This window comes from Akebia trifoliata, chromosome 13 (genome assembly GCF_017979445.1).
Source record: "Akebia trifoliata isolate Shusen 1 chromosome 13, ASM1797944v1, whole genome shotgun sequence".
NCBI classification, from domain to species: domain Eukaryota; kingdom Viridiplantae; phylum Streptophyta; class Magnoliopsida; order Ranunculales; family Lardizabalaceae; genus Akebia; species Akebia trifoliata.
The window spans coordinates 2,331,993-2,357,578 of NC_141387.1; the positions used below are offsets into that span (position 1 = coordinate 2,331,993).

Consider the following 25,586-nt stretch of genomic DNA (forward strand, 5'->3'; position numbering starts at 1 on the left):
TTAAATTTAGTTTCATTTAAAATTTTGCTAGTTTCTGAATTGCCTTTATACATGCCAGATCTTTGTGTTTTTAAATTCATGTTGTGGATAAACTTTTACATCCATTTGGACACATTCGGCTATTTGCGGTTATCAATATCAATTTCTCCATGAGATCAGGATTAGATAATAGTATCTAGATTTTATTTTTATATTTGACATTGTTATATTTTCTATATAAACCTATTAGGGTAGATTGTAATTTATTGAAATCCAAGATATTAAATTAATGATTGAGAATAAGTAAAAATTGGGGTGCAAATAAACTCTCTCTCTCTCTCTTTCTCTTTCTCTTTCTCTTTCTCTTTTCTACTTATGTTTTTAAATGATCTTTTATGAGCGTAATCATAATTGTAGACATCTATTGAAATTGTTTGAATGAAGGCTATAACGTTTTGTAACGTTGAGATTATAATTAACCAAACCTTTGTAATGTTTCAAGAGTGTGTTTTAATCTTTAATTGGAGTGTGATAAATAATTAAGAAATTAAGGTGTAAGAAGCAAGCGTTGGATTTATGTTTTTCCAAAAATAACCTCAATCATTAATACTAATTTAGAGCAATAAATTAGGTTACAAAATTTGTAGACTCAACATGTAAAATTAATTAGTATTAAAAAAACCAGTTTCTTTCTTTAAAAAAATTAATACTAAAGAATATTTTTAGTTTCTTGCATGTTAAAAAAGAGTCCAAGCTCCATAGTTTTCAATTGACTAATACTAAAATAAGATTTTGGATTTTCTTGGTTCATCAGCGCTCAATTAAAAACTATATATAAAAAAAATAAAAAAATTTGTATCGTTATTGTCCCCTTTCTCTTCGTCATTCACAATCTTTTTTATAGCCTTTTTTTCTTTTCTTTTTTCTATATGAGTTGGAAATCTAAATCTTTTTGCAATATTTGTTTAGTAGACCCTATATATTTATTTTTTATTAATATGCACTTTTTTAAAAAGTAATTTATGTGAAGTTTGTGATTATGTTAATTGTAATTGTATGAATGAAATTTTTTATCTCCAACTTGAAGATAAATTTTGAATCCTTAATACAAATATCAACCATAGTTACGTTAGGTTGGTTTTGGCACAACAAGGGTTACATTAATCCTTTAAGAAAACCCATAAATTGAATCAATTTATTGAACCAACTCAAAAAACAATGAGTCAACTTGTTAATTCAGTCATTGGGTCGAGCAATATATATATGTTAAGAACAAAAATAATATTTTTATTATTTAAAATATTTAAAATTTCAATTTTTTTATTTGATTTGTTTGAGTCAACTTAAAAGTTGTTGACTTGACTCAACTTAAGGGTGGAATTTTTTTATTTATTTTTATATTAAATATTATTTGATTACAAATGTTTTGCTAGAGTAGCACTCATTCAAACAATTTCAGCAGATCTCTACAATTATGATTAGGCTCATCTATGATCATAAAAAAATAAAAATAAAAAATTAGTGAAAAGAGAGTTTATATTTGCACCTCAACTTTTACTAACTCTCAATCATTTACTTTTTTTCTTTTTTCTTTTTTTAAATTTTAATTTTTAATTGTGGTATAATAAGTAAATTTTGGGTGCCAATAGCAGCTCTCTTTTTAAGCATGGAAGAAAAAACCGTCTTATTTTAGTATTAATTTTTTTATAAAATTAAAAAAATTTTAAATGGCTTTTTTTTATTGAACAAAAATAAATATTTTTATTATTTAAGATATTTAAGGATTTAAATTTTTTTATTTGAATCGTCAAAGTCAGCTTAAACGTTGTCAACTTGACTCGACTTAAGGGTGGAATCTTTTTTTTTATTTTTTATATTAAATATTATTTGATTACAAATGTTTTGCTAAAGTAGCACTCATTCAAACAATTTCAATAGATGTCTACAATTATGATTAGGCTCATATATGATCATTAAAAAAATAAAAATAAAAATTTAGCAAAAAGAGATAGTTTATATTTGCACTCCAACTTTTACTAACTCTCAATCATTTACTTCTCTTTTTAATTTTTAATTGCAATGTAATAAGGAGCTCTAAAATTCAATTTTTTTTTCTCCTTATTGGAAATAATATAGTTTTTAGAAAAAATATGGATGTGAAAAAGCAAGAGGAGGAGGTTTCAACATAAGTAATTAATTATACAAGAGTAAGAGGAGGAGGAGAGTAGGAATTGATAGGATTAATGATTTACATGATTCACATCTTCATCACATCCTCTCTTTTGTTCCAATAAGGCAAGTTGTCACTACAAGCATTTTATCAAAATGATGGAGATACTTATGGACTTCTATTCCCATTCTTGATATTCAATATCATCAAGCTTATCCTAACAATCCAAAACGGGCGAAGAAGTTTATGTATTTTGTGTATAGATTTTTGCGTGGCCATGACATGTATATACAAAAGTTAAATCTCCACTTTTTTGTTGGAGAAGTTGATGAATCATATCGCTTTAATAGATGTATATCAATGGTGATGAGACATAAAGTTCAAGAGCTTGGCATTTCCTTTGCTGTAGACCACACCTTTGCATTTTCCTCTAAGCTTTTAACTTGTGAATCACTTGTAAAGTTGACACTAAATGGAAATTTTATTCTCAAGCTTCCTACGTCGTCAACTCATTTTTCAAGGCTCAAGATCCTTCATCTTGTAAGGGTTGAATTTCCGGATGACTTTTCAACCCAACAATTCTTTCAAATTGTGAAGCCCTTGAAGAGTTGCAAATGGAAGAATCTCAAGAGTTTCTGTATTTCAGGGCCTTCTCTTAAGTTTTGTGAAATTGATGGTGGACAGGATCGAGATGATGAGGGTTCTTGTGATTGTTTAGTCAAGATTTATGCAGCAAACCTTCACTATCTCCAATATTTATGTTGTCTACCAAAAGATGGTATTCTAGGTAACTTTTCAACATTACGAGAAGCGTATATTTGTCTTGAAACTGAAAGTAAGAGAAGGAGTGATGCGGAATTACGTTATTGTGCAACTATGCTTCTTGAAAGTTTCTCTAATGTAAAAATGTCTAGCTATATCCAGCGAAACATTGGAGGCACGTTTTCTTCCTTGACTTAACTAATGACCACTACAAATAGGGATCCAGAACGGTGCCCCACTCCTAACCAAGGTTAGGTGGCACCCCATTTTATGCCACATGACACCAAAGGCAGAGCCAAGATTTTCTTGTAATGGGGGCAAACTATTGTTAGTTGTATAGTTGAAGAACTTGAAGATGACTAATTTTAAGGAGGAATTCAGAGGTTTTTTGTTAAAAGTTGAAGAAAAGGATATTTAGGTCATTTCCAATTGATATATGAGAAGGCCCGGTCAAGAGGCAATGTCATCAACAAAAAATTGAAGAGTGGGGTTGGGGGGGGGGGGGGTCAAAAATTGGAGGGAGGCGAGGGTGGAGGAGAGGTGAGGGAGTGGGGACAAATGAGGCATGTAAATAGTCGAAAATATAGGGGTGTCTCGAAGTTCTGTGGGGGCAATTGCCCCCATTAGCTCCTTACTAGTTCTGCCCCTCTATGCACTTTTTGTGACCCACTGATCGTATGGATATGTGGTCCATCCCTGGGTGAACCTACACACAAAATATCAGTTTGATTGGTGTTGTGCATCCATTGATAATAGTACTCTCTTAAGAATGATTTCTAATAGTTTTGGATTTAAATTCTTTTTCAAGAGCTTAGATCTAGTGTATACAAGTTATCAAACACTATGATTTTTGATAGCTAGGTTCATCAAGGGATGGACCAAATATCCATATGGTTAGTAGATCCCCCCAAAATGACGGGGTGGCACCTGACCTTGGTGAGGAATGGGACAACCCTTCTGGATCCCTAGTCCTACAAATAAGGCATGTATAGATAAATGTTTTTTTATCTGACTCAATAATGATGTTTTGTTGTTTCATATCCCGTGTAAAACATCTCTTTATCTATCTTTCCACATTTAATAATTTGACCAATTTGATGGTGAGTTCGAACCTTCATCATTTGGGTGCAAGAGTAGTGTTAGACTTACTCCAAATCTTGCCTAATCTAAAATATCTTCTCTTTCTCGGGTTATGTCATTAACCACTTAATGTTTATTTTTTATTTTTTTGCAATGTACAGCTGAAGTTTTAAGTTTTGATTCTCATTTAGGAATTTTCGCTGCCACCAACGTTTCTTGGATATTTGAAGAGGTGCCTCAATGTTTGTTACTACATCTCGAGGAAGTTAATGAGTTTTGTTGGGAAGAAGATTGAGTTGTATGTTTTAAAATTTGTGTTGAAGAATGCCAGAGTTTTGGAGAGGATGAATATCTTTTTTGCTTATTCTCCATCAAAATTATCTGTTTTGCCCAATAGATCATCTTTCTCTTTTACTTCTTTGTTAATTTCTATACTATTCTATTTTAAAATTATAATCCTTTTATTTTATAAAAATTCATGTTTGGAATTCAGATTGGGACACATGGCTGACCTATCAAAATTGATGGGATCTTGGGGCATATGCAGATTTTAGTTTTGATGAGTTGAACACTTGAACACCATAAGTTTTTCTTCTTGTTTAATAATGTTGAAGAAAGTATGTCAATTAGGTGGAAAGAGGATGATTAGTGAAAGAAAAATAGGACATGTTGCTGTAATGGATGCAAGATCTTATATTGTATTTCTGAAAAAGACTTACTTTTATTGTGCTAAAAAATTTGTTAGAAGCAATTGATTTATGAACTGAGATTTGCTGTTTTGAAAATTATGTGCTAAGCTAATGAACCAATGGCATGACGCCATGTGTATTAAATGAGCAAAAGTGATTGGCCATTGAGAGAAACTTTCAGGAGAAAATTTTTGAGCAGTTTAAGTGCTTTATATGGTGTAGTGTCACTGGCTCATCAACTTAGCACATAACTTTCAAAACAACAATTCTCTGTTCTTGATTTCTTTGCAGTTCTCATTGGATTGATGCATTTATTGATTAAAAAACATCTCGTAGGTTAACTTTTTACTCAGCCCGAGCCCGTTAGGGTAGGGTTGGTACTTAATTGGCTTAGGCCTGATAGGGTTATAGGGCTTTTTAAGTACAACCCATCACTTTAGGGCTGGGTTAGGGCTCAATCAAACCGGCCTAAACTCACCCATTGACAGTCCTACTTGAATCCGACTAGTCTTACTTAGTAAAGATTTCATTCTCACTAAGGTTTGTTGGGCTCAACTTGTAGAATCCAAAAACATGATCCAATGCTTCAAGGTTGGAGAGAATAAATTCTATGAACTTTGAAAAAATTAGTCCCAAAAAATATGTTGAATTTCAATTTTAAGTTTGGGAGTTATATGAAAGTTCGATAGCCATTCATTTTCAAAACCTTGTACCAAGTTAAAAAAAACAAAAAAATTGATTTTTTTTTTCTTTTTTTGTGGATCTAGTTTTTCAAAGCAACTTAGAGGGTTGTGGTGTTGGATTGCTAAGGTGATAATCCATTTGAGTAAGATGATGGCTCAAATCTCTACTAAGTTTAGCTAGGAAAATGTTTCTCTCCTCGTTTTGCCTACAGTTAAAGATGAGGACTTATAAGTCATTTTAATTAGTTTATTAGAGTGAGATGTCAAAGAAGAATGTCATTACCCTTTGAGTCACCCACTTAAATTTTTATTTTGTTTTTTAGAAAAGAAATTACACATATACCCTCCCTCATCGAATTAATTTATACACCTACCATCTTCTCCATCTTATCTACTGAATGAAAGTTCGAACCATCTCATGATCTTCTCCATTCATTCTCTTCTTCTTCTTCTTCACCATCAACCTCTCTATTTCTCATTATTTATCTCCTTTCGAGTTTCATGATAAGTTGAATCAATGGAGATTAGGTTTTAGATTTCTTTTTTAAGTTATCTCATTTCTTTAAAATTACTTTGACTTTTTTTTGCATTTAATTATCAAGAAAAATAGAAAAAACACTATTAAAACTTTCAAAACAACAATTTGGGATTAATAAAAAAAATTTCCTAGAGATACATTTTGGGAATGAATAATGTTGAAGTGACCTCGGGCTGGAATCTCATATCGCACTTCTTAACTTGAAAGTGTATGGGAACCATAGATGCTTTCTCACTCATATCCAAAGGTCATGTTGATGTAGAGCCTCAACTGCTAGCATTGGACTTGGAATGCCTGGGCGCTCATAAAAATGTTTTGAACAAAGCTCAAATCTAATGGATAAAAATCACAAGTCTGTCTGTTGGGTTTCATTGGGTTAAGAAAGCTCATTATCCCTCACGAGGGGGAATCATTGCTGCCTTTCAATAACACCAACCTCATTCTCCGGTATATCTTTTCAAATTGATGACATGACACCTCGTCATCTATATAATAAAATACAACTATATGACCCACCATTACTATACTTTACTATACTTTATGGGACGAACGTCACATCTATCCTTTGTGTGGGCTCTAGTATATTGCCTTCTATCTTCATCCTTCAATCTTATTGTCTTTCATCTCCTTCCTCCACTTTTTTTTTTTTTAAGTAATACCCCTCTAACTGTTGTTTTTACTCTTTTAACCTCAAAATTTTTTTAATGATACCCTTGCAATTTTATTATTTTTCTTCTTGTACCCTTTTAACAAAAAGGATGCCAGTGTTGTAGGCACAAACGAACTTGGGTTTATATAATAAAACACAACTATAGGACTCATCATTATTACAATTATGGGGGCAAAAGTCCTATCCATCTTTTGTGTGGCCCCCACTATATTACATTATCTCTTCACCTCCTCTCCTCCCTCTTCCTTCCTTTTTTTTTTTTTTTTTCAATAATACTCTTTCAATTATTATTTTTCGTCTTTTACCTTTTCAACTCTAACAATTTTTAACAATATCCTTGGAATTTTATTATTTTCTTATTTTACTCCTTAATCTCCCAAAGAGAATGCCTGTGATATATATATATATATATATATATATATATATATATATATATATATATATATATATATATATATATATATAAAGGGTGACGTTCCTATGACCCTTATTACGACTCACATTGAGATACCGTGTTTGTCTTATATGGGCAAAAAGGTTTGAAATGGGCTGATTTTTTATGAGGATGATCTCTGTGATGAGAAGATCATCCTTGCAAAAAATCATCCCATTCCAAAACTTCTAACCCCATCAAAATTGATTTACAAAAATTGGACGGTCTAAAATTTTTTAACTTGTAAACATGGGGCTAGAAGTTTCATAATGAGCTGATTTTTGGCAAGGATGATCTCCTCACCATAGAGATCATCCTCACAAAAAATCAGAACATTTTTACCCATATAAGACAAAATACGGTGTCGCAATGTGAGTTGTAATAAGCGTCGTAGGAACCCGACCCACATATATATATATATATATATATATATATATATATATATATATATATATATATATATACATAATTATATGTCCCAAGTTCAACCTATTTCAAGCCCTACCCATTCCATGAATATGAAATTTGGTAACAGAAGAGCATTGTAAGTAGGAAGCTCAAGTACAAGGAGTTTTTGATTAAGTCAACTAGCACAAAATCTATAGGCCAACCCATTTTCTTGCTCTTAAAGCGATGGATCCATCTTGACATATGGGCTTCTGTCGAGCTATATGATTGAGTGGTATCGTCCACAAACGAGACGTTTCTCAGAAGTCAATCATTCCATTTTATCTCATTGTTGAATCAAAAGATTCAAATAAATTGGACAACTCGATCTCATTCAGGACGAGATGTCAAAGCACAAGTCTTAAAACCATGAGAGACTTGAGAGATGAGAGGTTTTAAGTCATTTTAATTATTTTATGAGGGGTCTTAGGGCATTAAGGTTCAACAACTACACTTCAAAAATTGGATTTTGTTTCGAAAACAACCTTGAAATTACTTTAATCAAAGTAAACGAGGCGGGAAGAATGTCATAAGTCATAACCTTTTTTTCCCTCTATTCTTTCTCCCCCCCCCCCCCCCCCCCTATTCTCTCTCTCTCTCACAGACGCACTCACGCACATACAGAGCTCCCTCTCATCCCTTCCAAATGGAGATATGCAGAAACAACAACAACAAAACCCTAAAATTGTAGAAAATATTCGATTTCTTCCACTGGGATAAATCTACCATAACCAAATCTAAGAAGATCTCTAATTACTTACTTACTTACTTGTAAGTTCATTTCTGTTTTGAAATTTTTTTTTTCTTTTTTAAATTCTGTCTTCTAATATTATCTTTAATAGATGCCCTGTTCCTCAACAGTGATTATGAATCTAAAATTTTATTTTTAAGTTACTAAAAAAGTTGAGGGGGGGCTCTGCGCCTGAATTAAAGCCAAGGCAAACATCAAATATTGATGTTTGAAGTCGAATCAAACTGGGATTCCTTTTTACTTATTAACTGTATAAGATACAAATATCGATGTTTGAAGTCGAATCAAACTGGGAATCCTATAAGATACAAATATCGATGTTTGAAGTCGAATCAAACTGGGAATCCTTTTTACTTATTAACTGTACAAGATAACAATTATACAACCCTAAACCCTATAAAATCATAAATCCCTGAAACAATTCGTATTTTATACTAAAGAGGAAGGACGAAAAATCCCAGAAGGAATTCGTAATTTGTAAGTTTTTTTTCTTATTTCTTTATTTTTTTCTCTTTGTGATTTTCTTAAGAGTAATCTTTTTATTCATATTTTTGAAGTTATATTTTATAAGTGAGATAGCGTGGCTACCTTATGGGGCCATTCTGTCACGTTGGCTGAATAAGAATTCGATCATGCTTCAAGGCGTAGATCTGATTTAAGGGGGGAAATAAATAAAATAAAATAATTTTTTTTTTTTCTTTTGGCATGATCCAAGTTTTCCGATCCAAACCCGAAAAATACCTGAACGTGAGGTGGTTCGGTTTGGTTACAGTTTCTATGACCTAGAACTGGCCCGAACTCATCATTGATCCATAAAATACCTTACACCCGTATCCATACCCGATACTCGTAAAATTTTTAGAATTTTAAGTTAAAAATATTTAAAAATATCTAATATATTTTGCATATACTCTATCTTTTATAATTTTTTTCTAATGTAGGAAGATTTATATATTTATAAATTTCAACTTTAATTTAGATTTAAATTTTAAAGTTAAATTAAATTATGTAAATAAATCAAATTTTAAGTTAAATTTTTTTAATTTTTAACATATGCCCAAACCCAAACTTGTACCCATAAAATACCCAAAAAATCAGGTTTGGGTAGGGTTCGTGTATACCCTTTTGATCTTTACCCATACTTGAAAAGTAATGGATTCATTCCGGTTTCGTGTATACCTGACTTGCACCTGAAAAATATGGCCGGGTTCGGTCCTGGGTACTCAAATGTACACCCCTAGTTAGATGTCCCATGATTTGAATTCTATATTGCTTTGAAATAATATTTTTAGATTTTTTAAAATATCTTTCTCCACTACTTTAATTTAATATTACATAAATACTTCTAAAATAAAATGATTATAATGGTAAAATATAATAGTATAGAAATTAACAAACAAATATGGTAGAAAAAAAAAAATTAAACTATTCGAAATTATTCGACCTGGTCAAACTCGAATCAAGCAATTCAGTCTAGATTTGCATTCGAATCCAAACAAAGAAATTTAGATCTGAATATGGACTTACACAAATCCGAGTAGAATCCAACCCATTTTAATCCCTAAATCAAGGAGCCCCCAAATTTAAAATTAAAATCCAACGGCAAAAATTTTTTTTAATCTTTTAAAATTTTGTGCGCCACACCACATCCTTGTGATATCTGATTATCTTTTTGGATTCACATGAATTGGGTCAAGAAATATTCCTTACCAAAAGTGTTTAAACACTTTCAAGTTAAGGTCGAAGCCAAAATATTATCAATTGCAAGTATGCAAATCTCAAAATTTGAACAATAAAAAAAAACTTTCAATTTTAATTTTAAATTTGGGAGTTTGTTGGACAGGTGGCTGTGCATTTTCATAGCCTTTGATCAAGCCTAAAAAGAATATATTTTTTCTGAATTTTTTTAATAAATGCGATTTAGGACACTAACAAGATGGCTGATAAGTTATTTTACTAATATAACAATCCACATGATTTTTTCTGAATATCATTTTTTGATATTTTGTTAAAGGTCTACAAAGAGAGAATTTTTTGCTCACAACCAAGTAATTTTGTAAATTGACAATGCCCTCAATACACGTGAGCAGGGGCGGAACCAGGATTTTGACCATGTGGGGGCAATTAAGCGTGAAAAAATATTTGTGAGTTCAACTAAGAGAGGTTTTTTCTTTGTGGGGGGCAACTAAGGGTAGAAAAAACAATTGTGGAGGCAATCCACCGCAATTACTGTCCCAATAACTCATAAATTCTTTGATATTGACAATTCTAGACTTGCCCCCAATGTAAATCCGCCCCTGCATGTGGATTCGTGTGATCGGTCGATCCGAGATTCTATAGTAACCCCAGAGTGGAATTTTTTATTTTTTTTTTGTGAGTGAAAAAAATTTCATTTACCACATGTATTAGAAATGCATAACAAAACATTGATTATAGAGGCAGCTAAATATTTTAATTCTGTATTCTAAACTTGTGTGTGTGTGTGTGTACGTTTTTTTTTTTTCTAAATATAAGTTATTTTTTGATGAATAATTTTTCTTTTTCTAGGAAACCAATGGATGTGAAAATGAAAATGCTTCCAAAAAGAGCATGCAAGTGGAGGAGTGGAGTAGATAGCATTAGTGAGTTACCTGATTCCCTTCTTCATGACATCCTCTCTCTACTTCCAATAGATCAAGCTGTTACTACAAGTATTTTATCAACAAGATGGAGATACTTGTGGACTTCAATGCCTGTTCTCGATTTTTTACATAGGAGTAACTTGGTGATTTGTGACCACAACCCCGATCTCCATTACAAATATTATCCCAACCCAACATCTCTGACGAAGTTCATAAATTTTGTGGATAAAGTTTTACAACACCATGACATGAACATACAGAAATTCAGCCTCGATTCTGAAGACAAAGTTGATGAATCCATTTTTATTGGATGGGTCTCGAAACTTATAAGACATAAGGTTCAGGAGCTTACACTCGTTGTGGATGTAAAACAACCCATTGACTTTCCCCGGGATCTTTTAAAGTGCGAATCACTAGTGAAGTTGAAACTAGGAATGGCAAAATGTGTTCTCCGGCTTCCAACCTCCACTTGTTTTCCGCACCTCAAAGTCGTTCATCTTGTATTGGCGTATTTCAACTCAACCGAACAACTCTTTTCCAACTTCCCAGTTCTCGAAGAGTTGATATTAGATAAATGTAAATGGGAGTATATGAACATTTCAGGGCGTGCACTAAAGAGATTAACAATTGAAGAATACATAATAAGGGAGGATCTTGGTTTAGGAGATTGTGTAATCAAGATCGATGCACCGAACCTCGTAGATCTGAGTTGTTCGTGTTATTTACCTAAAGAATTTATTCCATGCAACTTTCCATCATTAACTAATGCTTGTATTTGTTTTGCAACTGAAAGTTGGGGAAGGAATTCTGAAGAATTAGGATATTGTGCAAGAAAGTTTCTTGGAAGCCTCTCTAATATTAAATCTTTAGATATATGGGGTGAAAGCTTCGAGGTATGCTTGCTTCCTTATTATATTATTGATCTTATATAGTAATATTGAAGGCATCTATCGAAAACTTGACTTCGATATGCAGATACTGATGTTTTGTTTCTCTTAAGTTTTATCTGACTCAATGTTAATGTTTTATTGTGCCTTGTGACAAGATTTTCTCCAATGCGAAAGATCTCTTCACCCATCTTCCTGCATTTAATAATTTGACTCATTTAAATGTGGATACGGACCTTCGTTTTCCAAATAAAAGAGCTCTGATGGAATTACTCCATGTCTCACCTAATCTAGAATCTCTTGTACTTGAAGTAAGTCATTATGCCACTTAACATTTCCATTTTGCGTCATTGATCTATCTTTTGTTGCAATTATAGCTAGAGTTTTATATTTTAATTTTCATTCAGGATTTTGAGGTTCCGAAAGAATGTTGGGAAATGAAAAGGTGCCTCAATGTTTGTTGTTACACCTCAAGACAGTTCAATTTATGCGTTTTGGTGGGAAGGAAACCGAGTTCTATGTTTTAAAATACTTCTTGAAGAATGCCAAGGTTTTGAAGATGATGACTGTCACTTGTAGTCATTTATCAACAAATCTAGAGAAGAAGCTGAAGATTTCAAAACAGATACTAATGCTTCCCAGAGGCTCGACCAACAGCGTAATTCAGTTCAACTAATGCATTTTATAGAGTGTTTTAAGATCCAACTTTTGGAGTTATATAACATACCCGATGTAAAGATTTTGTAATGGTACATCAATGGAAACCTTATATATATTTGATGTCCCGACTTGATTGAGCATAACCAAAAACATACACAATGCCATTTTTTCCAGAGAGGCCATCCATAGAAATGGAACTCCATATATTCTTTTTCGTAAGTAGTTCAAACTTATTTGTAGTTTTGATTCAAGACTAACGAAACATGTATCCTTCTTCCCCGACAAGATTTGCATAGTGTGAATGTAAAGTTTTATCTAATTGTTTTTTGTTTGAGTAAAAAACTTGGCTTTTTTTTTTTTTTTTCTTTTTGTTGTATAATGCTTTAGGGGTTGAAATTCGTCACCTACTTCAAAATGTGTTTGATTCATTTTTAGATTATTTTAAGTAACAAACAAACAAGAGATATTGGAGGAAATTGAACCAAATGGCCATGGGTGTTTAATTATCTTGAAGAAGTTATGCTAGTCAATTAACCAAGTATGGGACATTTACAAGGTGCATTATCTTGTTATGTTTTATTAGTTATTTTACAAAGACAGGAGGAAAAATGCAGATTTCCTAGTTATTAGTTTCAATAATACATTTTTTTTCCTAGAGATACATTTTTGAGAATCCTTACATCTCAACAGTCATGCTGATGGAGGGCCTCTCTAAGTGAAAACTTCAAAATTTGAAAAGAAAATTCAACAGGACAAGCCACACAAATTTTAGAAACCAGATTTTGACATCCCAGGGCCATTGAAAATTTTTAGAACTGTCGAATTTCTCCCATCCTCCTTAATTTGATGATTTCGGCCCATCGAGAAAAAAAAAAAAAAAAAAAAACCTGACAATGAAAAATTTGACGCCTTGGTCTTTCGAATTTTGTGAAATACGACAGTCTTGGGCCGTTGAACATGGGCTTCTTTCATGTATTGCCTAAACTGCTATTATTGGGATTGGAAATTGGAGTGTATGGGCATGTTCATAAAACCCTGTTGAAAAAAGCTCAAATCCAATGGTCAAAAATCACTAGTCTATCTGGTTTCAATTGGCCAAGTAAAGCTCATTAAATGATAGACTTACCATCAATCCGACACAAGGGAGAAGCATCACTGCCTTTCAATAACACCAATTCCATTCTTCCTGTTTATATATCTTTTTTTTATAGGATGATTTAGACATACCCTTCCATGTTGGTAAAGAATGGTACTACAGTGACATCCTACAACACTTTCTATAGCACTGTTTGCGCATAGAACCATTGATTTTCCTTGAATGCACAACACTCATATCTCAAGTAAAAGCATATACGGTTTTGTGCAAACCCCCCACGTCATCGCATGCATTAGCAATTTAGCATTTTTCTTTGATAAATATTTGAAACACCCCCATTATTCAAATTGATGACATGACACCTAGTGATTCTAGTATCAATTATAATAAAAATGACCTAAACATCCTCATCTTCAACCTACAACCAAAAATCCTACATTTTGTTCTCACAAAATATGTCTTCTTCAGCCTCTAGTGTACATTATTTCAATTTATTCAACTTCAATTTCAATCTATCATATTCAACCCCAGCTTGATTCATATACGGGTCCTTTTTTCTAAGTAACCTTCTTGCACCTCAATTTGTAGCTTTAATGGTGGATCCTCCTTCTTCTGCAAAGTTTGTGCACCAATGTTGCATCCATCAAAAATCCTCTGACACTCAAGTTAGTACTTAGTGAATATGGTGTCTTCCTTGTCATCTTTCTGCCCCATTTATAGGTGGATTTCCTTTCGCTACCTAATGGCATAAAATGGGTCAAATTTTATCTAGTAGGATCCGAGTTGTATTCGAATATGTATTTGAATCTAGAAAAAAAAAAATCGGATATGAATATGGATATACTTAGATCTTGCCTAGGTCCGACCCATTTCAAGCCCTACCCATTCCATGAATATTGGATTCAGTAACGACATTGTAAATAGGGAGGTATTCTAATGTAGGAAGGACTCTTTGATTGGGTCCACTAGCGCAAAATCCAGGGCCAACCTTTTTTTTTGTTTTTTTTGCTCGGAAAGGGATGGATACACCCTGACATATGGGCTTTGGTCAATCCATATGAACGACCAGAGCTTTTTCATTCAAGAAGTACCATGGGCTTAGCCTATCTCAACCCCACTCAGCTCAGCCTCAATGTCTTCATAGGATTTTGACACGTGTAGGTTGAGGAGATACTCTACTTTTTTATCTTATATAATCCATTAAGTAGAAAACCATTGATTTTCTACCCAAAATTCTCTCTTTCACATCTTGCAAATTTGTGGTGTTCTTGGGATTTGAAATGAAGGTTGGGAAATAGATATAATATAAAAAAGAATAATGATGAATGCATGCAGTGATGGTACATGGCTGACATGGCAAGGGCACAGAATCGTACATCTTTTTCCTGTGTATCCCAATGAAAACGATCTATGGTTCTATGTCCTTTTCTCATCAGTTGCGTACTTAACTGCGTATCAAGACCGCATGCATTCATCACGACTCTATAAGAAAGGGTCAGACTCTTTGTAGCTACCAATACCATTTGTACTCCCTATTCTCACTTAAAGCACATGCATTTTGGGCTGGGAATTGGATGTATGGGGAAAGTGGGTGCATTATGCATAACGATGGGTGCAAATAGCCTGGACCTATATGTGGGAAATAGGAGGTTTAGCCTCTCTCTCACACACACAGGCATACAGAGTGTCCTCTCCCATCCCAACCAAGTAGAAATATGCAGAAGACATTTCACTTACTCCCCCAAAAAGGAACCAACAACAACAAAACCGTAGAATCATAGAGGATATTCGATTTATTTCACTGGGATAAACCTACCACAACCAAATCAAATATCTCTAATTACTTGTAAGTTCGTTTCTGTCTTGTAAGTTTAATTTCTGTCTTCTAAAATTCCAATTTTTTTAAAAAAAATCTTTGTTGGATATTGTAGTTTTTTAGGGAAACAATGGATGTGAAAAAGCAAGAAGAGATTCCAAAAAGAGTATACAAGAGGAGGAGGAGGAGGAGGAGAAGAAGAATCGATAGGATTAGTCAATTACCTGATTCACTTCTTCATCACATACTATCTTTTATTCCAATAAAGCAAGTTGTGACTACAAGCATTTTATCAAAAAGATGGGCATTTTCACCCAATATTTGAACTTGTGAATCACTTGTGAAATTGGAAATAGATGGGCATTTTGTTCTCAATCTTCCCACATCCACTCAATTTTCAAACCTCAAGATTCTTCGTCTTGCTGGAGTTATGCTTTATGATGATTATGCAACCCAACAATTCTTTCAATTGTCTAGCCCTTGAAGAGTTTTTTTTTTTTTTTTGATCAGTAAGCTGAGGCTATAGAGGGGCCCACCCTTATTATTAAAAGTTGCTTATGCCGAACAAAACAAACGTTAATATTCTCTGGAGGATATCATACAAGTCCCTCCGAAGATTTGACAAATTAAAAATACAAACATTTTCACTTTGAACTCCACTTCTTGCTAACTAGTCTGCTGCATTGTTAGTTTCTCTCCACTCGAACTCCAGCACAACCGAATTAAAGCCACTCATAATTATCTTAATATCCCTTACTAGGCTGAGCAATCTCCAAGGCGAGTTCCATTCTTCCTTAAGACTATTGACAGCAACTAACGAGTCGGAATTAATGATTATATCCGTGAACCCTTGCATTTTTAAATGGTTCAATCCCACAATAATTGCTTCCATTTCAATAGCATTGCTGTTATTATGATTTGAGCGCCCCATACCTACTGTAATCAACTTACCATTCCTATTTCTCGCAATAAACCCAAATCCTGCCCCTTGCTCTGACAAGGAACCATCTGTATTTAGTTTGATAACTCCCATAAGAGGAAGACGCATCTAAAAACAGAGCTCTCCTTTGCTCTGAAAATTGCATTACAGCCCCAACTTTGAATCACTCGCAGAATTTCAGCATTTTTCGTTTGAGTGCCTTGAAGTTTGCCACAAACATCAGCCATAATAAGCCGACTTAATTGCTGCCCATTCATCTCTTTTTCATCGAATATTCGTCTATTATGCTCCCGCCAAATATGATAAATCGTAGCACAAAACATAATACTAAGAATAAGCGTTATTGAATGATTTCCAATGAACTCCCCTTCCTCTTCTAAGCTCCCCACTATACCTCTATCAATTGCAGCCCACAGCAAAACTGATTTCCAGCAATCTCTACTGTACACACAATTGAAGAATAAGTGATCATTATCCTCAACATTCATACGGCACAAAGCACATCTAAACACCACCATCACACCTCATTTCCTTAAGGTTTCTACTGTTAGCAAGTTTCTGTTCAGCACCATCCAAGTTATAAAAGAATGATGAGGAATCTTCTTCTTACTCCATATTACTTTGGACCACGTAACTTCCAGATTCTGACATCTAATGGTGTTCCAAGCTAGGCTCAATGTGAACTTCTCATTCGCAGTCGCCGTCGACACTATTCTATCTTCTTCATTCGACCAAGGAGAATGGTGCTCTTCAACTTGATCGGCAATTTGGATAGACGAATCTCATCTCTTATGATGACTACTCAATCCAACAATTCTTTTCTAATTGTCAAGCCCTTGAAGAGTTGATACTAGACAATTGCCTCAGGGGGGATCTGAAGAGTTTCAGTGTTTCAGGACCTGTTCTTAAGAGAATTGAAATTTATCTTGATGATGAGGATCGATATGATTTTCAGTATGTTGATTGTTTAATCAAGATTTATGCACCGAACCTTGAACACCTCAAATATTTATGTTGTCTACCGAAAGATTTTTTTTCTAAGTATATGTTCGTCATTAATTGATGCGGATATTTGCCTTAAAACTAAAAGTCAGAGGAGTGATGCGGAATTAGGTTATTGTGCAACTAAGTTTCTTGGATTGCTCTCTAATGTAAAATGTCTGGATATATCCAGTGAAACCTTGAAGGTATGCTTACTTCCTTATTATATGATTTGAGTTATCTAATGACTATTACAAACGTAGAAAATTTGACTTCAATGCATTTAGTGATGTTTTGTTGCTCTAGCGTTTATCTGACTCAATAATAATGTTTTATTGTGCCATATGCCAAGATTCTCTCCAAGGCGAAAGATCTCTTAACACATCTTCCCACATTTCATAATTTGACTGGTTTGTGAGTGAGTTTGAACCATCATTTAAGTGGAAGAGCATTGTTAGACTTGCTCCAAATTTCACCTAATCTAAAATATCTTTTCTTTTCTGGGGTAAGTCATTAAGCACTTAAAGTTTAGTCTACCTGTTGCATCATTCATCAAATTTTGTTTTTGATTATCATTTAGGAGCTTCTTGCTGACGACAAAGATTGTTGGATATTTGAAGAGGTGCCTCAATGTGTGTTGTTACATCTCAAGGAAGTTAGTTTTCTGAATTTTGTTGGGGAGGAGATCGATTTCTATGTTTTAAAGTTCTTGTTGAACAATGCCAGAGTTTTGGAGAGGGTGTTTATCCGTTCTTCTTGTTCTACATCAGAAGATTTAAAGAAGAAATTGGAGATTGCGAGCCAACTACTGGTGCTTCCCAGAGCCTCGACAAACTGCATAATAAAGTTCGACTAATGTTTGCAAATGCTTTAGGGGGTTGCAACCTCTCAACTACTTCAAATGGACCACGAAAAATAATGCGATGGCTTTGATGGTTAGGAACACTTGATTGATTTAGCATTCACTTCCATCTGTTATATATCCATCTGTAGCTCTTTATGAAATCATAGAAAAAAAAATTCTTTTCCTTTACACGAATATTCTATTTCTTAAAATTTCTCAGAACATAAGAAATTTAGTTTCCAAGAAATTTTTGTTGGTTTCTAACAGTGCCTTAATTCTTTTTTTTTTTTTTCTCCCAAAAAATCTTAACTTAATCTTATATCCATCTAATTCCATCAATAATTGTGGATTGGTGTCATCATATACACTTTTTTTTTTTATATCTACATCCTTATGATGGATTTTAATTCAATTATAATTCTAAATTAGTTTTGCAAATATGGATGTTGAATCACTACAACTGGTTTGCCTAGCAACAAAAGGAAAATAGGATAAAAAAACAAAAAAAAACTTAAGACTGGTTTAGGATGGATTGGCTTTAGCTGTTCAATTGGTACGAATCAAATTATGACCTACAACTGCGGATTTAACCCCAATATCCAACTTTTTAAACTATGTTTTGTATGCTATATGTTTTTTCAGTGTTGTATCAACATATGCATTAATGTTAAGCAAAGCTCACAAAGATAAGAATGGTGAATGCCAAACATGACTCCATCCCAATCTGTTATGAACCCAAGTCTTCTTTTGATATTCAAAATGTGTTTTTATTCATTTGTACGTTATTTGAAATGACAGCCAAACAAGAGATATTGGAGGAAATTAAACCAAATGCCATGGGCATTTATCTTGAAGAAGTTATGGTAGCCAATTAGTCAATTATGGGATATTGACAAGGTGTATTTCCTAGATATTAGTTTCAATTTTCTAGGGATTAATAAAAATTTCCCTAGAGATACATTTTGGGAATGAATAATGCTAAAGTGACCTCAAGTTGGAACCTGATCATATCGCACACTTCTTGACGTGAAAGTGTATGGGAACCATAGATGCTTTTTTACTCATATCTAAAGGTCATGTTGATGTAGACTCTCAACTGCTAGCATTGGACTTGGAATGTATAGGCGCTCGTAAAAACGTTTTGAACAAAGCTCAAATTTAATGGATAAAAATCACAAGTCTGTCTATTGTGTTTCATTGGGTTAAGAAAGCTCATTATCCCTCACGAGAGGGAATCGTAGCTGCCTTTCAATGACACTAACCTTATTCTCTATGTCTATCTTTTCAAATTGATGACATGACACCTCGTTATCTATATAATAAAACACAACTATATGGCTCACTGTTACTATATTTTACTATATTTTATGGGACGAACGTCCCATCCAACCTTTATTTGAACTCCATTAGATTGCATTTTATCTTTACCCCTCAACTTTATCGTTTTTCCTCTCCTTTCTTCCTTTTTTTTTTTAAATAATACCCTTCTAATTATTATTTTTACTCTTTTAACCTTAAAGGCTTTTTGATGATACCCTTGCAATTTTATTATTTTTTCTCTGATATCCCTTTAACAAAGAGGATGCCTATATTAGAGGCACAAACGAACTTGTCTATATAATAAAACACAACCATAAGGCTCATTATTACTATAGTTAAGGGGGACATTCGTCCTATCCATCTTTGGTGTGGGCCCCATTGTATTGCATTATCTCTTCACCTTCTCTCCTCCCCCTTCCTTCTTTCCTCTTTTTTTTTTTTTTTTTTCAATAATACCCCTTTTAATTATTATTTTTCTTCTTTTACCTTTTTAACTTTAAAGATTTTTAATAATACCCTTGCAATTTTATTATTTTCTTATTTTACTTCCTTAATCCCTAAAGAGGATGTTTGTGATACGGCACAAGTGATCTCTAATACATATATATAATAAAAACACAATTATGTGCCTCAGGTTCAACTCATTTCAAGTGCTACCCATTCCATGAATATTGAACTCGGTAACGTAAGAGCATTGTAAATAGGAAGCTCATGAGGAGTCTATGATTAAGTCAACTAGCACAAAATCTACAAGCCAACCCACTTTCTTTCTCTTAAAGGGATGGATCCATCTTGACATATGGCCTTCGGCCGATCCATATGATTGAGGAAAGCTTCTTCATTCAAGAGGGTACCGCAAGTAGAAAACCATTGATTTTTCTAAGAGGAATATGAGTCCATGAAACAAAGAAGGTTGGGTGCAAATAGCCTGGAACCATAAAAATTAAATATAAAAAAAAAAAAAAGATGCGGTTAAACCTACTGTTAAGAGATGGGCATGGTTTTAAATCTCGTACATTCGTCTTTGATATCATCTACAAACGAGATGTTTCTCAAAAGTTAGTCATTCCATTTTATCTCATTATTTGACTCAAACGATTCAAATAAATTGGACAACTCGATCTCATTCAGGACAAGATGTCAAAAAGCACAAGTTTTAAAACCATGAGAGACTTGAGAGATGAGAGGTTTTAAGTCATTTTAATTATTTTATGAGGGGTCTTAGGGCATTAAGGTTCAACAACTACACTTCAAAAATTGGATTTTGTTTCGAAAACAACCTTGAAATTACTTTTATCAAACAAAACGAGGCGGGAAGAATGTCGTAAGTCATAATCTTTTTTTTCCCTCTATTCTTTCTCCCTCCCCTATTCTCTCTCTCTCACAGACGCACTCACGCACATACAGAGCTCCCTCTCATCCCTTCCAAATGGAGATATGCAGAAACAACAACAACAAAACCCTAAAATTGTAGAAAATATTCGATTTCTTCCACTGGGATAAATCTACCATAACCAAATCTAAGAAGATCTCTAATTACTTACTTACTTACTTGTAAGTTCATTTCTGTTTTGAAATTTTTTTTTAAATTCCGTCTTCTAATATTCTCTTTAAAGGATGCCCTGTTCCTCAACAGTGATTATGAATCTAAAATTTTATTTTTAAGTTACTAAAAAAGTTGTGGGGGGCTCTGCGCCTGAATTAAAGCCAAGGCAAACATCAAATATTGATGTTTGAAGTCGAATCAAACTGGGATTCCTTTTTACTTATTAACTGTATAAGATACAAATATCGATGTTTGAAGTCGAATCAAACTGGGAATCCTATAAGATACAAATATCGATGTTTGAAGTCGAATCAAACTGGGAATCCTTTTTACTTATTAACTGTACAAGATAACAGTTATACAACCCTAAACCCTATAAAATCATAAATCCCTGAAACAATTCGTATTTTATACTAAAGAGGAAGGACGAAAAATCCCAGAAGGAATTCGTAATTTGTAAGTTTTTTTCTTATTTCTTAATTTTTTTCTCTCTGTGATTTTCTTAAGAGTAATCTTTTTATTCATATTTTTGAAGTTATATTTTATAAGTGAGATAGCGTGGCTACCTTATGGGGCCATTCTATCACGTTGGCTGAATAAGAATTCCTTCTAGAGATCATGCTTCAAGGCGTAGATCTGATTTAAGGGGGGAAATAAATAAAATAAAATAACAAAACATTGAATATAGAGGCAGCTAAATATTTTAATTCTGTATTCTAAAGTTTTGTGTGTGTGTGTACGTTTTTTTTTTTTTTCTAAATATAAGTTATTTTTTGATGAATAATTTTTCTTTCTCTAGGAAACCAATGGATGTGAACAGGAAAATGCTTCCAAAAAGAGCTTGCAAGTGGAGGAGTGGAGTAGATAGCATTAGTGGGTTACCTGATTCCCTTCTTCATGACATCCTCTCTCTACTTCCAATACAGCAAGCTGTTACTACAAGTATTTTATCAACAAGATGGAGATACTTGTGGACTTCAATGCCTGTTCTCGATTTTTTACATAGGAGTAACTTGGTGATTTGTGACCACAACCCCGATCTCCATAACAAATATTATCCCAACCCAACATCTCCGATGAAGTTCATAAATTTTGTGGATAAAGTTTTACAACACCGTGACATGAACATACAGAAATTCAGCCTCGATTTTGAAGACAAAGTTGATGAATCCATTTTTATTGGATGGGTCTTGAAACTTATAAGACATAAGGTTCGGGAGCTTACACTCAATGCGGATGTAAAACAACCCTTTGTATTTCCCCAGGATTTTTTTAAATGCGAATCACTAGTGAAGTTGAAACTAGGAATAGGAAATTGTGTTCTCCAGCTTCCAACCTCCACTTGTTTTCCGCACCTCAAAGTCCTTCATCTTTTATTGGTGAATTTCGAGTCAACCGAACAATTTTTTTCCAACTTACCAGTTCTCGAAGAGTTGATATTAGATAAATGTAAATGGGAGTATATGAACATTTCAGGGCATGCAATAAAGAGATTAACAATTCAAGAATACATAAGAAGGGAGGATCTTGGTTTAAGAGATTGTGTAATCAAGATCGATGCACCGAACCTCGTAGATCTGAGTTGTTTGTGTTATTTACCAAAAGATTTTATTCCATGCAACTTTCCATCATTAACTAATGCTTGTATTTGTTTTGCAACTGAAAGTTGGGGAAGGAATTCTGAAGAATTAGGATATTGTGCAAGAAAGTTTCTTGGAAGCCTCTCTAATATTAAATCTTTAGATATATGGGGTGAAAGCTTCGAGGTATGCTTGCTTCCTTATTATAATATTGATCTTATTTAGTTAATCACTACTATTAATATTGAAGGCATCTATCGAAAACTTGACTTCAATATGCAGATACTGATGTTTTGTTTCTCTTAAGTTTTATCTGACTCAATGTTAATGTTTTATTGTGCCTTGTGACAAGATTTTCTCTAATGCGAAAAATCTCTTCACCCATCTTCCTGCATTTAATAATTTGACTCATTTAAATGTGGATACGGACCTTCGTTTACCAAATGGAAGAGCTCTGATGGAATTACTCCATGTCTCACCTAATCTAGAATCTCTTGTACTTGATGAAGTAAGTCATTATGCCACTTAACATTTCCATTTTGCGTCATTGATCGATCTTTTGATGCAATTATAGCTAAAGTTTTATATTTTAATTTTCATTCAGGATTTTGAGGTTCCGAAAGAATGTTGGGAAAATGAAAAGGTGCCTCAATGTTTGTTGTTACACCTCAAGACAGTTCAATTTATGCGTTTTGGTGGGAAGGAAACCGAGTTCTATGCTTTAAAATACTTCTTGAAGAATGCCAAGGTTTTGAAGATGATGACTGTCACTTGTAGTCATTTATCAACAAATCTAGAGAAGAAGCTGAAGATTGCAAAACAGATACTAATGCTTCCCAGAGGCTCGACCAGCAGTGTAATTCAGTTCAACTAATGCATTTTATAGAGTGTTTTAAGATCCAACTTTTGGAGTTATATAACATACCCGATATAAAGATTTTGTAATGGTACATCAATGGAAACCTTATATATATTTGATGTCCCGACTTGATTGAGTATAACCAAAAACATACACAATGCCATTTTTTCCTAAGAGGCCATCCATAGAATGGAACTCCATATATTCTTGTTCATAAGTAGTTCAAACTTATTTGTAGTTTTGATTCAAGACTAAAGAAAATGTATCCTTCTTCCCCGACAAGATTTGCATAGTGTGAATGTAAAGTTTTATCTAATTGTTTCGTTTGAGTAAAAAACTTGGCCTTTTTTTATTTTTATTTCTTTTTGTTGTATAATGCTTTAGGGGTTGAAATTCGTGACCTACTTCAAAATGTGTTTGATTCATTTTTAGATTATTTTAATTAACAAACAAACAAGAGATATTGGAGGAAATTGAACCAAATGGCCATGGGTGTTTAATTATCTAGAAGAAGTTATGCTAGTCAATTAACCAAGTATGGGACATTTACAAGGTGCATTATCTTGTTATGTTTTATTAGTTATTTTACAAAGACAGGAGGAAAAATGCAGATTTCCTAGTTATTAGTTTCAATAATACATTTTTTTTTCCTACAGATACATTTTTGAGAATCCTTACATCTCAACAGTCATGCTGATGGAGGGCCTCTCTAAGTGAAAACTTTAAAATTTGAAAAGAAAATTCAACAGGACAAGCCACACAAATTTTAGAAACCAGATTTTGACATCCCAGGGCCATTGAAAATTTTTAGAACTGTCGAATTTCTCCCATCCTCCTTAATTTGATGATTTCGGCCCATCGAGAAAAAAAAAAAAAAAAAAAAAAAACTGACAATGAAAAATTTGACGCCTTGGTCTTTCGAATTTTGTGAAATACGGCAGTCTTGGGCCGTTGAACATGGACTTCTTTCATGTATTGCCAAAACTGCTATTATTGGGATTGGAAATTGGAGTGTATGCGCATGTTCATAAAACCCTGTTGAAAAAAGCTCAAATCCAATGGTCAAAAATCACTAGTCTCTCTGGTTTCAATTGGCCAAGTAGAGCTCATTAAATGGTAGACTTACCATCAATCCGACACAAGGGAGAAGCATCACTGCTTTCAATAACACCAATTCCATTCTTCCTATTTATATATCTTTTTTTTCTAGGATGATTTAGACATACCCTTCCATGTTGGTAAAGAATGGTACTTCAGTGACATCCTACAACACTTTCTATAGCACTGTTTGCGCATAGAGCCATTGATTTTCCTTGAATGTACAACAGTTATATCTCGAGGAAAAGCATATACGGTTTTGTGCAAACCCCCCACGTCATCGCATACAGGAGCAATTTAGCATTTCTCTTTGATAAATATTTGAAACACCCCCATTATTCAAATTGATGACATGACACCTAGTGATTCTAGTATCAATTATAATAAAAATGACCTAAACATCCTCATCTTCAACCTACAACCAAAAATCCTACATTTTCTTCTCACAAAATATGTCTTCTTCGAGTTCTTCAGCCTCTAATGTAATGTACATTATTTCAATTTATTCAACTTCAATTTCAATCTATCATATTCAGCCCCAGCTTGATTCATATAGGGGTCCTTTTTTCTGAGCAACCTTCTTGCATCTCGACTTGTAGCTTTAATGGTGGATCCTCATTCTTCTGCAAAGTTTGTGCACCAATGTTGTATCATAAAAAATCCTCTGACACTCAAGTTAGTATCTCACTTAGTGAATATGGTGTCTTCCTTATCATCTTTCACCCCCATTTATAGGTGGATTTCCTTTCGCCAATCACATAATCTACTCCCTTATTCATGGGATATGGAAATATTCCATCCTAATGGCATAAAATGTGTCAAATTTTACGTGAAATCCAAATTTACTGAGTTTGGATCCTTAGAGTAAGGATAAAAAAAAATGGGTCGAATATGGTTTGATGTCTCTGTCGATAACTAATTTCATTTTCCTTCCTCGAGATGTAAAAATAAGAGATGACAAATGGTTTAATTGATTTTGATGAAAATGATGGTGGAACAATTCTCAATATACTCACTAGAGAGAGTTCTCTTTTGATTAACATTCCGATTTTTTAAGATGATGATGTGAAATTTTCTTCTCTTTGAGCTTTATCAATTGAGGATGATGATCTTGTATTTTGAGAACGCTTCAAGCT

General features: G+C 33.4%; 2 protein-coding genes across 2 annotated transcripts; both read left to right on the top strand.

Annotated features, from left to right (window-relative positions):
- Positions 1-10,812: 10,812 nt before the first annotated feature.
- LOC147387262 (F-box/LRR-repeat protein At4g14096-like) lies at positions 10,813-12,371 on the top strand. Its single transcript, XM_086421372.1, has 3 exons — positions 10,813-11,716; positions 11,869-12,021; positions 12,118-12,371. Exons 1-3 carry the CDS (start codon positions 10,931-10,933, stop codon positions 12,235-12,237), a joined length of 1,059 nt encoding a protein of 352 aa, XP_086277498.1. The 5' UTR covers positions 10,813-10,930; the 3' UTR covers positions 12,238-12,371.
- Positions 12,372-20,540: 8,169 nt separating this feature from the next.
- On the top strand, positions 20,541-23,658 carry LOC147387263 (F-box/LRR-repeat protein At4g14103-like). The gene is made up of 4 exons (XM_086421965.1): positions 20,541-20,921; positions 21,713-22,679; positions 22,846-23,001; positions 23,098-23,658. Exons 2-4 carry the CDS (start codon positions 21,720-21,722, stop codon positions 23,365-23,367), a joined length of 1,386 nt encoding a protein of 461 aa, XP_086278091.1. The 5' UTR covers positions 20,541-20,921; positions 21,713-21,719; the 3' UTR covers positions 23,368-23,658.
- Positions 23,659-25,586: the final 1,928 nt, after the last annotated feature.

Coding starts and splice junctions, on each gene's coding strand:
- LOC147387262 (XM_086421372.1), top strand. CDS start 10,931: ATGCCTGTTCTCGATTTTTTACATAGGAGTAACTTGGTGATTTGTGAC. Junction 11,717..11,868: donor TATGGGGTGAAAGCTTCGAG/GTATGCTTGCTT, acceptor CCTTGTGACAAG/ATTTTCTCCAATGCGAAAGA. Junction 12,022..12,117: donor TAGAATCTCTTGTACTTGAA/GTAAGTCATTAT, acceptor ATTTTCATTCAG/GATTTTGAGGTTCCGAAAGA.
- LOC147387263 (XM_086421965.1), top strand. CDS start 21,720: ATGGATGTGAACAGGAAAATGCTTCCAAAAAGAGCTTGCAAGTGGAGG. Junction 22,680..22,845: donor TATGGGGTGAAAGCTTCGAG/GTATGCTTGCTT, acceptor CCTTGTGACAAG/ATTTTCTCTAATGCGAAAAA. Junction 23,002..23,097: donor AATCTCTTGTACTTGATGAA/GTAAGTCATTAT, acceptor ATTTTCATTCAG/GATTTTGAGGTTCCGAAAGA.